We start from the raw sequence: 14,642 nt of genomic DNA on the forward strand, positions 1-14,642 counted from the left end.
GGTGTTTTCTTCGAAACAGACACGCATGACATTTCTCCAGATTACGGATATTGCTGTGGGCTATTTTATCATTAAATTGGGCACCATGCTTCAGCTTCTTAGTTGCTGCACAAACACTTGCATCTATGCAATAACACAGACAAAGTTCAGGCAGCAGGTGAACACTATGTTGATATATCCCTTCAGTAGAATTGTGAAATCTATCCAATGATTCAAATAGATGAATAATTGAAATTTCCCATGAAGTCAAGATCTAATTTTACTTGTAAATGGACCAATTCTTTTAAGTTGTAGACGGCGTGTGGTTGGTTCATGTCACTGTCCATGTGCAGCAACTGTCCCTGAACTAATAGAACATGTGGTGCATCTTAATCTATGATAGGAAAGATTGCGGGGGGGGGGGGATGGTAGGGGAAGGACAGAGCGGGGGGGTGGGGGGAGTGGGGTGCAGAGCCTGTCATTATGGCAACAGAACTGGCTGAAGAATATCTCTATTGCAATAGGGATGGAATGCAGGCAAAATGATGGTAGCAGAGCAGGGCGGAGGATTGCCGCTAATCAAACAAAGCATGGAAGGTGCCAGCACTGTGCTGGCAGAGCATGGGTAAGAGCGCTATGTGTTTTCACAGAGTAGGGATGGGACCTGTCACTATGGTAACATGTTGATGAGCATCTGTATTGGGGCACGTTTGGAATGATGTTAATCTCTTAGTAACACAATACAAATTGTGCTCCCATTGTGGTGAAACGTGCAGCCGTGGGATATCTCTTTAGTTGCAGCGATGTGGTGAGACAGTTTTCAGCTGGAATTGGAGGATCTGTTTATGTTGGTATGCGTTAACAATATTTCAGTGTCTATGTTAGATTTTCTGCCTATTAGATTCAGGGCCCCCATTAGTTTCAGGGTCTTTGTCAGTATAAAGGTCTCTTTCAGTTGCAGCAACATTAGAAAATCATAGAAAATCAGTGAGACTGCATTAATTGCAGTCTCACTGAAGCGCCCCCATTCCAGACCCCTCCCCCTTCAATCACTGCAAATCACAAACACTTTTAGAACAGTACAAAGAACAAAGAACAATACAGCACATGAACAGGCCCTTCGGCCCTCCAAGCCCGCGCCCCTCCCCGGTCCAGGATTGAATCCTGAATCCAGGATCCCCGCCCAATTTTCCAGCCTATCTACATCCTAATATCCTATCCACCGAGCTGTCCCTCACAGCTACGATGCTTTGTTCATCACAACCTATTAACTCACCCCCACCCCCCCATTCCAGACCATGTGATCTCCAGGGAGAGGCAAAAACCCAGAGTGAAAACCCCAGGGTCAATATTGGGGAAAAAAAAAATCTGGGAAATTCCTCTCCGACCCCCTGTGGCGACCGAAACGAGTCCAGGAGATCACACTGGCCCTGATCAGAAAATGCTTCCCAACCCTATTCATTTCCACTTCTGCTTTACAAACACCATCTGAATTCCCTGCCCCCGAGACAGGTTGCCAACTATCCGCAGTCTCGCTCTGTACTGGCACCAGCAAGATGATCATAGAATGAAGCCTTGAAACGAGAAACAAAGAACAATTAGCCCACGCCGCTCCCTGGTCCAAACTAGACCACTCTTTTGTATCCCTCCATTCCCACTCCGTTCATATAGCTGTCTAGATAAGTTTTAAACGTTCCCAGTGTGTCCGCCTCCACCACCTTGCCCGGCAACACATTCCAGGCCCCCACGACCCTCTGTGTAAAATATGTCCTTCTGATATCTGTGTTAAACCTCCCCCCCTTCACCTTGAACCTATGACCCCTCGTGAACGTCACCACCGACCCGGGGAAAAGCTTCCCACCGTTCACCCTATCTATGCCTTTCATAATTTTATACACCTCTATTAAGTCTCCCCTCATCCTCCGTCTTTCCAAGGAGAACAACCCAGTTTCCCCAATCTCTCCTCATAACCAAGCCCCTCCATACCAGGCAACATCCTGGTAAACCTCCTCTGTACTCTCTCCAAAGCCTCCACGTCCTTCTGGTCGTGTGGCGACCAGAACTGGACGCAGTATTCCAAATGCGGCCGAACCAACGTTCTATACATCTGCAACATCAGACCCCAACTTTTATACTCTATGCCCCGTCCTATAAAGGCAAGCATGCCATATGCCTTCTTCACCACCTTCTCCACCTGTGACCTTCAAAGATCTGTGGACTTGCACACCCAGGTCCCTCTGCGTCTCTACACCCTTTATGGTTCTTCCATTTATCGTGTATCTCCTCCCTACATTATTCCCACCAAAATGCATCACTTCGCATTTATCAGGATTGAACTCCATCTGCCATTTCTTTGCCCAAATTTCCAGCCTATCTATATCCTTCTGCAGCCTCTGACAATGTTCCTCACTATCTGCAAGTACTGCCAGTTTTGTGTCGTCCGCAAACTTACTGATCACCCCAGTTACTCCTTCTTCCAGATCATTTATATAAATCACAAACAGCAGAGGTCCCAATACAGAGCCCTGCGGAACACCACTAGTCACAGGCCTCCAACCGGAAAAAGACCCTTCCACTACCACCCTCTGTCTTCTATGACCAAGCCAGTTCTCCACCCATCTAGCCACCTCCCCCTTTATCCCATGAGATCCAAAATTGCATTTAATGGGAACTCTCTGTTTGGACATTGTCATGTGAGTGTACATTAAAGCAATGTAAATGCCACACAGCTTACAGCTTCAGTGATGTCATTGGGGGGCTGCAGCTAAGCTGTGGCAGTCGGGTGATAGGGTTCTTTACCGTTGGGCTTTCAGTTACGTTTTTGGAAGCAGTTTACCTGCAAGCGAAGAAGCAGACTGATTTTCTCCCTGTTTCTCCCAGACAACACAATAAAGCTAGTTTAAATTGAAATAATAGATGATATGAATAGTTTGTTCTGAAGAAATGATACGAATTTGAAAGTGATTAATTCATAGTCTTTGAAGAATTTCCCCGATTCAATGTGAAGCTTTTAATGGTATAGAATATCTACCCACTTTTCAGCGCCGGCATCTGCAACTGTAGATGGATGAAAAACAACAATCTGACAAACACCAGGTAATATCTGTCATGGTAAAATAAACAGTTTGATAAATAATGGCAATATCTGACATCATGCATCTGTCCTGAGATCTTTGGGATAATCCAAAATAAATCATACATTCAGAAATTAAATAAAGCTGAGGTGAGTGTGCAGGAACAGAGTGAAATTGTGAATTCGAGCTTTCTATGCTATAGCTCTGTATCTGCTCAGTGAGATATAAGGAACAAGGAAAGAGCAAACTGCATTTCCGAGGCTCTGATCCTGTGCAATGCTGCGCCAGTGTTGCTGTGTTGCTTTCGTTCGAGGGATGTCGGTTTCAGAGGAAATGTTTTCACTTTTGTCCAACTTAAATGTTATTTGGTGACAGGGCGCTGCGATTTCATTAACCGCTGCAATGCATGGGTTTGTTGCTTGATAGTGGTTTGTGATGTGCGTTTCTGTGGGTTTATGGCTGCATGTTGCGAGTATTTAAGAGAGATTCTGTGTTTCTCTCTGTGTCAGTACGTGGATAAGAGTGTACAATTGTCTGTGTTTGTGAGTGTGTGGGTGTCAGTTTGTGCCTGTGTGTCTGGAAATAGGTGCAGGTGTGTTATCTTGGAAACAGGAATTACAGAGTGCAGCAGAGTTTACCCACTCCCATTCTGAATGGGATTAGTGTCTGATAACTGCACCAAATGTACACATTACAGTCTGAGATCATCCCCAACTACAATCTCCAGACAATATCTCCCATAGGGAATGAGGGAACAGAGTTCATGTACAGTGTCTGGTGATAAAAGGGTTCATTCACCAGCCGGGGTTCCTGCTACAAACTCCAATCCCTGTCAATATTGTTCAATATTCACGCTGCAGTAACCGGTTCCCAGATGCAGACATGGGACTTACTGAACTTGTCTGAGGCTCACAGAGAGCAGCGCCTGCAGTAGCTGGGAGCCACCAGCAGATGGTGGCATTGTGTCACTTTAATCACCAGATCGTGAAAGAGGTTTTGAGGAGAGGCTGGTGGAGCCTTTAATTCATTCACAGAGACAGAGAGGAAACTCTGACAAGATTGACCAATCTGCCCTCTGCTGGGTACTGTCAGAATCACACACACACTGTTCTCTCTCTGGAGAATGATCTCTGCTGCTCCATTTTGAAAGGAGGTTGAAGACTCTGTTGCTGAGAACACTGACAACACATTGCTGCTGAAACAATGGTTTGCAGCAATCTTTCCTTCAATGTGGAGACTAAAACTACAACAGTTTTCCAGCTGGGAAACCAGGTAAGCAGGGAAATCAGTGCCAGGCTGGAGGGGCTGATGGAATAGGGAGGGAGAGGGGCAGGAATGAAGGGTTTGGAAGGAGCTGTCGAAGATCTTCACAATTCAGGATTTCACTGTAACCGGTGGAGCAGCAATGTTTATAGATTGAAATGTTCACACTCGCACTGTCAGTCCCCGTCTGGATCCCCGCAGAGACTCCAGCTGTCTCTCTCCATTTGGACTGAACTGATTCCTCTCCAGCCTGAAACAGATTAAAGATGAAACAGGAAATAAACAGATTGAACAACAGAGTAAATAACAGGAGACTGGAGTTAATGGGACAAATCTTCTGGTCTCTGGATCGCCAGAGACCAGACACACATCCGAAGATGAGCATCGGGACCCTGTGGATGTCCTGACGCACTGATCTACCTGGGAATTGTCCCAGAGGTATTAACTACTATTGGGGAACTCCCCTGCTGCAGTTAGAGTCAGATACTTGGGACAGATCCACAAAGTTTACCTGGATAGTTACTCAGGTAATGTTAGACAGCTCACCACCTGGGCTAATACCTGAATAGCACAACTGAGTCCCCCAATCACTTCCCACTGATCCCCATACTCCACCTCCCACAATCTGACTAGAACCAGTCCCCGCAACTCATCCCTACCTCCCCTCCAGCCCGACTACCTCCCACTGGCCCTTGAACAAATCTGACTAAATCTCCGAACTTGGCCTCATCCAGACCCAACCTCTCCTGACCTGACACAGAAACATGGAAGATAGGAGCAGGGAGGCCATTTTGCCCTTGGAGCCGACCCCACCATTCATCACAACACTGGCTGATCGTCCAACTCAAAAGCCTAATCCTGCTTTCTCCTCATAACCTTTGGTCCCGTTAACCCCAAGTGCTATTTATAGCCGTCTCTTCAATACATTCTTGACTAAGCCTCTGACTGATTACTCCAAAACCAACCCCACCCCACTACCCTCTCTAAAGCTATTAACCATTCCCAACCCCCCACCATACACCCACATCTGCTGAGACCCCCAGCAGCATGACCAACTCCCAGCCACCATCTAAACTCCCGATTAACCCTCCAACCCAACACAATACAACTCGTCCACTCCTCCCACACCCAGAACCTCTCCCCAGCCCCCTGACTAACTATTCATCCAGCCACTCCCCCAATCAACTGACACTTATGGAGCTCCCCAGGGTCACTGTGCTGTAAATAGGGTGTGTGCTCTCTCTTCCCCGACTCTGCTCTGCTGTGCTGGAGCTCCCCGGGGTCACTGTGCTGTAAATAGGGTGTGTGCTCTCTCTTCCCCGACTCTACTCTGATGGAGCTCCCCGGGGTCACTGTGCTGTAAATAGGGTGTGGGCTCTCTCTTCCCCGGCTCTTGTCTGCTCTGATGGAGCTCCCAGGGTCGCAGTGCCGAAGATTCTGGGAGAAATATGCAGCAGTTTCAGGTTCGGAGAATTTTTAAACATACCGACAATCTGCTTACCATTGCTGCTGCTTGGAAGATTCAGGCACATTTATATTTTAAATCCATTTATATTTTAATTGTTACTCTGAAAATTAACACAAACACTCACCAGATCACCTCCAGACTCCTGCAGGTCAGTATGAGGCGGCGGAGAGCAGGGACAGATTGATCTGTGAAGGAGTTTGATTCCAGGGACAGAATCCTCAGTGACTGGTTTGTACTGAGAGCGGAGGCGAGATCCTCAGCACAAGAATCTGTGAGAGCGTTCTTAACCAGACTGGAGACCAGAGAGAGGAATAACAGGAATCAGGCTCAATCCCCAGTGTTTTAAATAATACTGTCAATAACAATAATAATGTATTGTATCAGACATTCCAAACACACAACCTGCATTTCTGTAGAATGAATAAATACTCAATGCTGAAAATGAAATATAAATAAACTGGAAATGCTCAGCAGGTTCGCTAAATACATGTGAAGAGAGAAACAGGGGTAAAGTTTGAGCTTCCATTGGAACTGGGAACGGGCAGTGAATTGACAGGTTTGAAGTGACAGCGGTGGGTGGCTGGGGAAGAAACAAAGAAAGGACAAACTGGAATTACAGGAGTGATTAAATGATAAAAGTGATGATGGGACAGGACCATAATCACAGGATCCCAATGTCCTTACTCGGAGTGGCTCGGGAGGGACATGGGATGGTCAGTGGTTTGGGAATGCAGTTTGTGGTGAGGTTGAAGATAATGGCTGTGATTTTACCAGAAGCTCTGAAGTGCCAGCATGGGGATTGGAAATGGGTGGTGTGTCCGTGTGGGCAGGATAGGCAGAGTTATGACGGTGATATTGTCAGAGGGGGACAATTAACGGCTGGCAGGCAGGGGGAGCTGCCCACTGAGGCAGCCTGGGCACGGGGCAGTCCCGGTTCAGGCAATGCTGGCACCATCTCCAAAGGCAGCAGGACTTTCAAACAACAGCTCTGGAGGGAGCAGCGAGGGAGCTCTGCTTACTGAATGAGGGGCTGAAATGTCAGACAGCAGACCAAGGCTTGCGCCCCCCCCCCCCCCCCCCTCCTCCCTGGAGGGGCTCCTCCCGGCTGCTCAGGCTCGGAGGGAGGTCCTGTTCCCTCAGGATGGGAGGAGATTATCCCATCGGTACAAGCCAGTCTGGATGGAGATTGCTGGGAGGTGAGCAGGTTTCAGACCCGTGGTTACAGAGTGGAAAAGGATCAATGTCCTGATGTGTTCTGCCACGGTGAGTGCAGCACAGCCTGATATGTGAATAAGGATTAGAGGGAAATTGTGGAAAGAACATCTCCACCCAGACACTGGCAATGCAAAGGACTTGCAGAATCTCACTGGCTGTCCTGTCTGGAGACAATACACATCTCTGTAACCTGTGCTTAATGCTGCCTTCTCTCACATTATCTGTCTCTTTAAGACCTGGTTGGCTGTAGGGATTCGCATTCTAATCAGTATTCTGGAACTTGATTTTGTGTCTCTGTGCCCTGTTTGAGAGCAGATTTCCACTCCATCTGACGAAGGAGCAGCGCTCTGAAAGCTAATGGTATTTGCTACCAAATAAACCTGTTGGACTTTAACCTGGTGTTGTTAAAACTCTTACAATGCAAAGGCAGCAGCATTGACTGTCAGAGACATGTCCGTTAGGCTGGCACCAGCATCGGCTGGAGCAGGGCTGACCAACATATTCACTGGGCAAACACACGTCAATGTTTTTCTCACTCAAGGGGCCGATGAGTAAATTTCAGAATGATAAAGTTTGGCACCGCAGAAATTTCAATTAAAAACTAAACTGAGATATGAAAAGAAACAACTTGCTGAGCACAATAATGAGTAATAAATAAAGATGATTATTAGAGTTTAATCCTCATCAATCACAAATTGTTTCTCTCCCACATTTGCTGCAGATTGGCTCAAAAACCTATCAGCAGCAAACATGGGAAAGAAGCGGGATGTGATTGGAGGAGCAGCTCCATGCAGATTCTTCCATTCAAACTGAACTGTGTGACTGAGATTCTGGAAACTCGCTCCGGGGGCCGCATTGAGGGGCTTCGAGGGTCACATTCGCCCCTTGGTCCACACGTTGGACAACCCTGGGCGAGTGCATGTGTTTGATGAGTGAGCAACAGTTTATGTGTTTGGAAAGAGAGCAAACATCATCAGGGAATGAGTGAAGAAGAGTGGAGACATCCAGGTCTTGCCATCCTTACGCCAATGGAAGATGAAGTGCTGGATCAGGAAGGCCTGGGGGCAGAGTGGGTAATTACTGCTGGTGAGATGGGTTGAGTGGGTGGCCTAATGAATGGGCACAGGAGAGCGTCTGGTGAGGACAAAACATAGAGCTTGTTTATCCATCACTGGTCACAGAGAGCAGTCTGAAGGACGTATTGGGATAGGAACAAAATACCTCGGAACAGCAGAAGGTCATTCAGCCCCTCGAGCATACTCCATCACGGCTGATCTAATTATAGTCTCAACTCTTTTCCCCGTAACCCTTGATTCGCTTCTCAATCCAAAATCATTCTGAACTCAGCCTGGAATATATTCAATGACTCTGCCGCCACTAGTCTCCAGGGAAGAGAATTCCACTGACCAGCCACCATCTAAAAATATAAATTTCTCCTCATCTCAGTCTTAAGGGACTGACAATTACATTTTAAAATCTGTCCCCTTGTTCTGGTCTCTCTTACAAGAAGAAACAGCCTCTCAGCAACCACCCTGTCTCATCCCCTCAATGCGATCACTCCCTGAGCCTCTCCACATCCCCTTGAAATATTTTTGCATCCTCCTCACAATGGTGCGAGGGGCAAGGTTTAAAGGAGATGCACGAGGCAGATTTTTTACACAGCGGGTGGTGGGTGCCTGGAACTCGCTGCCGGGGGAGGTAGATTTGATCCCCACATCCATATCATTCATGTAGATTCTGAATAGCTGAGACCCAAACACTGATCCCTGCCGTACTCCACTAGTTAGAGGCTGTCAACCCAAAAGTAACCCATTTATTCCAACTCCTTGTTTCTGTCCATTGATCAGTTCTCAATCCATGCTGGTATATTCCTCCCAATCCCACGTGCTCCAATTTTATTTAATAACCTCTTGTGTGTGAATCATGCAACTATAGAATCCCTAGTGTAGGAATCGTCATTCGGCCCATCGAGACATACTGACAGAGTAACTTACCAAGGTCCGTTCCCCATAAACTCACTAATTTACTGGGGCTAATCCACCTAACCTACATATCTTGGGACACGAAGGGCAATTTTACCATGGCCAATCCATCTACCATCCATATCTTTGGAGTGCGGGGGGAAACCGGAGCACCCAGAGGAAACACAGGCAGACACGGGGAGAATGTGGAAACTCCACACAGTCACCCAAGGCTGGAATTGAACCCGGGTCCCTGGCTGTGATGCAACAAGGTTAACCACTGTGTCACCGTGCCAGCCTTTCATAAATCCATGTTGGCCCTGTCTAATCCTGCCATTAATTTCAAAGTGTTCTGTTATCACTTCCTTTATTATAGATTATTATAGGATTTCCATACCATCAATGTCAGACTAATAGATCTGCAGTTGCCCAGTTTCCCGTAACCCACATATTTATGCCGCTAATCCACCTAAACTACACATCTTGGACACTAACGGGCAATTTAGCATGGCCAATCCACCCAACCTACACAGTTTATTTGGACTGTGGGAGGAAACAGGAGCAGCCGGAGGAAACCCACACAGACACGGGGAGGACGTGAAAACTCCACAGACAGTCGCTCAAGGCTGGAATGAATCCGGGACCCTGACGCTGTGAGGCAGCAGTGCCAACCCCGGTGCCACATCTTCACTGAATCTAATACACTCCTTGAATTAGCAACGGCTGGAACACTTCTGCTGCTGTTTTTCAAATGAAAGGAATGCATTTTTGTTGGAAACGCCACACATTTGCACATCACCATGTCTAAAACAGCTTGTTGTGTGATTGGCACTGGAACGTGCTTCTCCAAGAAATTGCTTGAATACATTCTGTGAACGAATCTTCTATTCAACTTTTGACAATCTGAGTGATTTATACAGTAAATGGAAGAAGCCACAGGAGCATTGACCGACAGAGGGATCTGTGTGTACAAGTCTACAGATCCCTGAAAGTGGCAACACAGGTGGATGAGGTGGTCAAGAAGGCAGACAACATGCTTGTCTTCATCGACCGGGGCATCAAGTGTAAAAGTTGTCAAGTTATGTTACAGCTGTATGAAACTTCAGTTGGCCACATTTGAATATTGCTTGCAGTTCCGTTCGCGACACGACCAGAATGATGTGAATGCTTTGGAGAGGGTGCAAGGAAGGTTTACCAGAATGTTGCCTGGTCAAGGACGGTTAGGTTATGAGGAGACGTTGTATAAACACAGATTGTTTTCACTACAAAAAGGGAGGCTGAGGGGTGACCTGATGGAGGTGTACACAATTATGAGAAGCATCAATATGGTGGATAGTCAGAGACTTTTCTCCAGGGTGGAATGGTCAACTACAAGAGGGCACAGGTTGAAGGTGAGAGGAGCAAAGTTTGGAGGGAGGTGTGTGGGGTAAGTTTTCACCCAGAGGGTGGTGGGTGCCTGGAAGGCACTGCCAATGGAGGTGACAGAAGCAGGCACGTTTCCAATGTCCAAGGTGCATCTTGGTAGACACATGAACAAGAGACAAACAGAGGAATAGAAACCGCAAATTGGCAGTAAGTTCTGGGTCTGAATAAGCGTTAGGAGGCGCCACAGGCTTGGTGAGCTGAAGGGCCTGTTACTGTGCTGTGCGGTTCTTTGTTCTTCTTTGTATATGAAGATTAAAATCACCCGTGGTTATTGCAATATGTTTTTACAAGGCCCCATTATTTTTCCTGTGTATTGTGTCGGAGATTGTGACTGTTGTTAGGAGCCTATAAATGATTCCCACAAGTGATCTTTTAACTTTGTTAAATCTTATTTCTATCCAAACTGATTCTGCATCTTGAACTAAGTTCAGCTCTCGCTGCTGTACTGACATCTGTTACTAACAGCGAGACTCCACCACCATGTCCTGTCCTCCATTTACTGCCATCTATTCACTCTCCCCCTTTCACTAATCAATGGATGCTGTGTCCGGGGAGAGCTGTGCACATCTGAGGAGGAGGAGAGGACCTCAGAGGGTGAACCGTAACATTATTCCCCCACTCCCTCAACATAAGGATTTGTGGGACTGACATCCCATTGCTCAGGGATCAGAGAGAGAAGCAACAGGAATCAGAGGAAAAGCAGTTTTCCTGATTCATAACTGACGCCAATAGTAATGGGCAGTGTTTTTTATACAAATACCAGTGGTGAAATTATATTGTTGAATATTCAGTTATTATAAACACAATCTCACACAGTCTGCTACTTACTCCAGTTCCTGTATTTTACAGTCCGGATTCCTCAGAGCCACAGACAGCAGTTTCACTCCGGAATCTCCCAGGTTATTGTAACCCAGATACAGATCTATCAGTGAGCGGTTTGTACTGAGAGCAGAGGCCAGGTCCTCGGCACAAGAATCAGTGAGATCGTTACCACGGAGACTGGAGATCAGAGAGAGAAAAATAACAGGAATCAGGGTAAATCCAGAATGTATTTAAGAATAAGATCATTAACAATAATAATGTACAGTGCGGGATATTCACGAAACACAACTTCAGTTGATACAGAAGACAAAATTCTATTGATGCTGTTAATCTGAAATATGAATAAAATATGTGGAAAATCGCAGCAGGACAGGCAGCATCTGTGAAGAGAGAAACAGATTTAGTTTCAGTTCAATTAGCTACAATTAAAACTTGGGAGTAGCAGTGAATTAAATTGTTTGAAGTGACAGGGAGCTGGGGGTGGGCGGGTGACAAGGAAAGAACAAAATGGAAGTGCCGGAGTGATTAAATGACAAAAAGGATGATGGTGAAAGGGAAGAGCACAGGATTCCCATGTCCTTACCCTGAGTCACAGGGAGGGACATGGGATGGTCAGTGGCTCAGGAATGGAGCGCGTGGTGGGGTTGAAGCTGATGAGAGAGAAACCTTTTTCACGATGCCAGTGGTTCGGGTCTGGAATGTACAGTCTGGAAGTGTGGTGGGGGCAGGCTGATTCGAGGCATCACAGAGGGCAGTCGATGAACAATCGAATGAAACAATGTGCAAAGATACGAGGAGAAGGCAGTAGAATGAGACAAATTCCTAATCCTAGTTTGGTGAGCCGGTGCAGACACATTTCGCCTCGTGGTGCTCCGCAATAATTCTGTGAAGATAATGGTTGGAAATGTATGGAGATTTTAACTGGAAGCTGGTGATGTTGCAGTGTCAACAGGGTGAGGTAATTTAGCCAGTGTCCACAAAGGGCCATTGGTATCTCTCTCAGGTAGAATCACAGAATTGTTACAGAGCAGAAGGAGACCATTCGGCCCATGCTCTCTGCACCGACTCTCTGAATGAGCAATTTACTAAGTGTCATTCCCCCAAATTCTCCCCGTAACCCTGCACAATCTTCCTTTTCAGATCATAATCCAATTCCCTTCGGAAATTTTCAACTGAACGTGTCTCCACCACACTCCCAGACAGTGAACTCCAGCCCTTAACCACTCGCTGCAGGGGAAGTCCCGGTTCAGGCAATGCTGGCACGGGCAGCACTTTCATAGAAATCATAGAAACCCTACAGTACAGAAAGAGGCCATTCGGCCCATCGAGTCTGCACCGACCACAATCCCACCCAGGCTCTACCCCCATATCCCTACATATTTTACCCACTAATCCCTCTAATCTATGCATCCCAGGACACTATGGGGCAATTTTAACATGGCCAATCAACCTAACCCGCACATCTTTGGACTGTGGGAGGAAACCGGAGCACCCGGAGGAAACCCACGCAGACACGAGGAGAATGTGCAAACTCCACACAGACAGTGACCCAAGCCGGGAATCGAACCCAGGTCCCTGGAGCTGTGAAGCAGCAGTGCTAACCACTGTGCTACCGTGCCGTCCCATTATTCTTTGATAGGCAGCAGCTCTGGAGAGACCAGTGAGGAAGACCTGGTTACTAAACACAGGGCTGGAATGGGAGGAGAAAGGTTAAACTTAATTCAATGATGCACTTGGCACCACTTGGTACTCTTCCCCAAGGCTACGTGAGTTTGGAGCAAATTTCTGTTCTCTCAGGACTGGACAGTATCTGCCACATCAATCCAAGTATATCGGGATGGAGATTACTGGAGACCTGAGTAGGCGTGGGTTATATGGTTGCATGAGGCAAAAGGATGAATAACTTGCCAAGTTCTGACAAGGTGGTGAAGCATTTTATAGCATATAATCTGAGGCATATGGGGTCGAATGAGAATGAAAGTGTGCACGTGTGTGTGAATGTGTGTCTGCGCGTGAGTGAATGTATATCACTGTGAGTGTGTGTGTGTGTGTGTGTGTTTATTACTGTGGGTGTCTCTGTGAATGAGTGTGTGTGTGTCCGTGAGTGTGCATCTGTGAATGTGTGTCTGTGAGTGTGTGTATGTGTGTCTGTGAATGTGTGTCTGTGTCTCTCTGTTGTGTGTGTGTCTCCGTGTGTTTGCGTCTGAGTGTGTGTGTCTGTGAATGTGTGTCTGAGTGTGTGTGTGTGTGTCTGTCTCTGTGTGTTTATGTCTGTGTGTGTGTGTGAGTGGTGGAGCAGGCTCGATGGGTTAAATGGCCTACACATATTTGAGATTTAAATATATTGATACAGATGCATGCTGTCACCCCCCCCCCCTCCCCACCCAGCCACAGAAAGATATCTGCAGTTTTGTCATATTTTTTGAACCATTTAATGTGACAGAATACGAAACATCCTGGCCAATGACACAAACAATGATCCAGCATCGTCAGCAGCATCGCTGGAAACATCAAATTGCAAAGTTATTCATATTTTGTAAATTGACAAAACTGATGGAGAGGTTTGAGTTCAGGGAAATGTAAACCGACACAACTTCGATTGAAAAGGGCTGGAACAATGTACTTTAATAAATGATGAAAAGTGGAAGCTCAAAATGTTCCGATATTTCACAGCTGGACTCACACAATACACAGAGCAATGTCTCTGATACTCTGGAATTGCTGCAAATGTGGTTAATCTCAGTACGGAGGCTGCTTTCATGGTTCAATGTTAATCTGATCACTCTCATCAAAACAGGGTCAACATTTCTGTACAATGTGAGGGATTCGTAAATTAATATAGTTCAGTTTCAATGTTTAAAATAACCAGTCACTTTTCTGTGGCTGCTTTGGGAATGTCAGTGGAATGTAGTTCACAGTAAAGTGTGAACAATTGTATTGGGAAATAATTGGAAGCAGTTTCCATTTTTGGTGGGGGGAGTGGGTGGGAGCTTTACTCCAGAGGCTGGGCAGTAAAGAAACAGGGGAGGCTCCCCACTCCCATAAGACCATAAGACATAGGAGCGGAAGTAAGGCCATTCGGCCCATCGAGTCCACTCCACCATTCAATCATGGTTGATTTCAACTCCATTTACCCGCTCTCTCCCCATAGCCCTTAATTCCTCGAGAAATCAAGAATTTATCAATTTCTGTCTTGAAGACGCTCAACATCTCGGCCTCCACAGCCCTCTGTGGCAATGAATTCCACAGACCCACCACTCTCTGGCTGAAGAAATTTCTCCTCATCTCTGTTCTAAAGTGACTCCCTTTTATTCTAAGGCTGTGCCCCCGCGTCCTAGTCTCCCCTGTTAATGGAAACAACTTCCCTACGTCCATCCTATCTAAGCCGTTCATTATCTTGTAAGTTTCTATCAGATCTCCCCTCAACCTCCTAAA

The 14,642-nt window shown here is 46.5% G+C and overlaps 1 protein-coding gene across 1 annotated transcript in view; it reads right to left on the reverse strand.

The window, feature by feature from the left end:
* Positions 1 to 2,882: 2,882 nt before the first annotated feature.
* LOC144484291 (NACHT, LRR and PYD domains-containing protein 3-like) overlaps positions 2,883 to 14,642 on the reverse strand; it is a 100,435-nt gene continuing 88,675 nt past the window's right edge. The window contains exons 17-19 of the mRNA XM_078202819.1: positions 11,214 to 11,384; positions 5,909 to 6,076; positions 2,883 to 4,566 (exon numbers count right to left, since the gene is read on the reverse strand). Of these exons, the coding sequence (XP_078058945.1) occupies positions 4,479 to 4,566; positions 5,909 to 6,076; positions 11,214 to 11,384 (427 nt within the window). The 3' untranslated portion in view covers positions 2,883 to 4,478. The remainder of the gene's footprint in view (positions 4,567 to 5,908; positions 6,077 to 11,213; positions 11,385 to 14,642) is intronic.

The sequence above is a fragment of the Mustelus asterias genome, unplaced genomic scaffold, assembly GCF_964213995.1.
Source record: "Mustelus asterias unplaced genomic scaffold, sMusAst1.hap1.1 HAP1_SCAFFOLD_98, whole genome shotgun sequence".
NCBI lineage: Eukaryota > Metazoa > Chordata > Chondrichthyes > Carcharhiniformes > Triakidae > Mustelus > Mustelus asterias.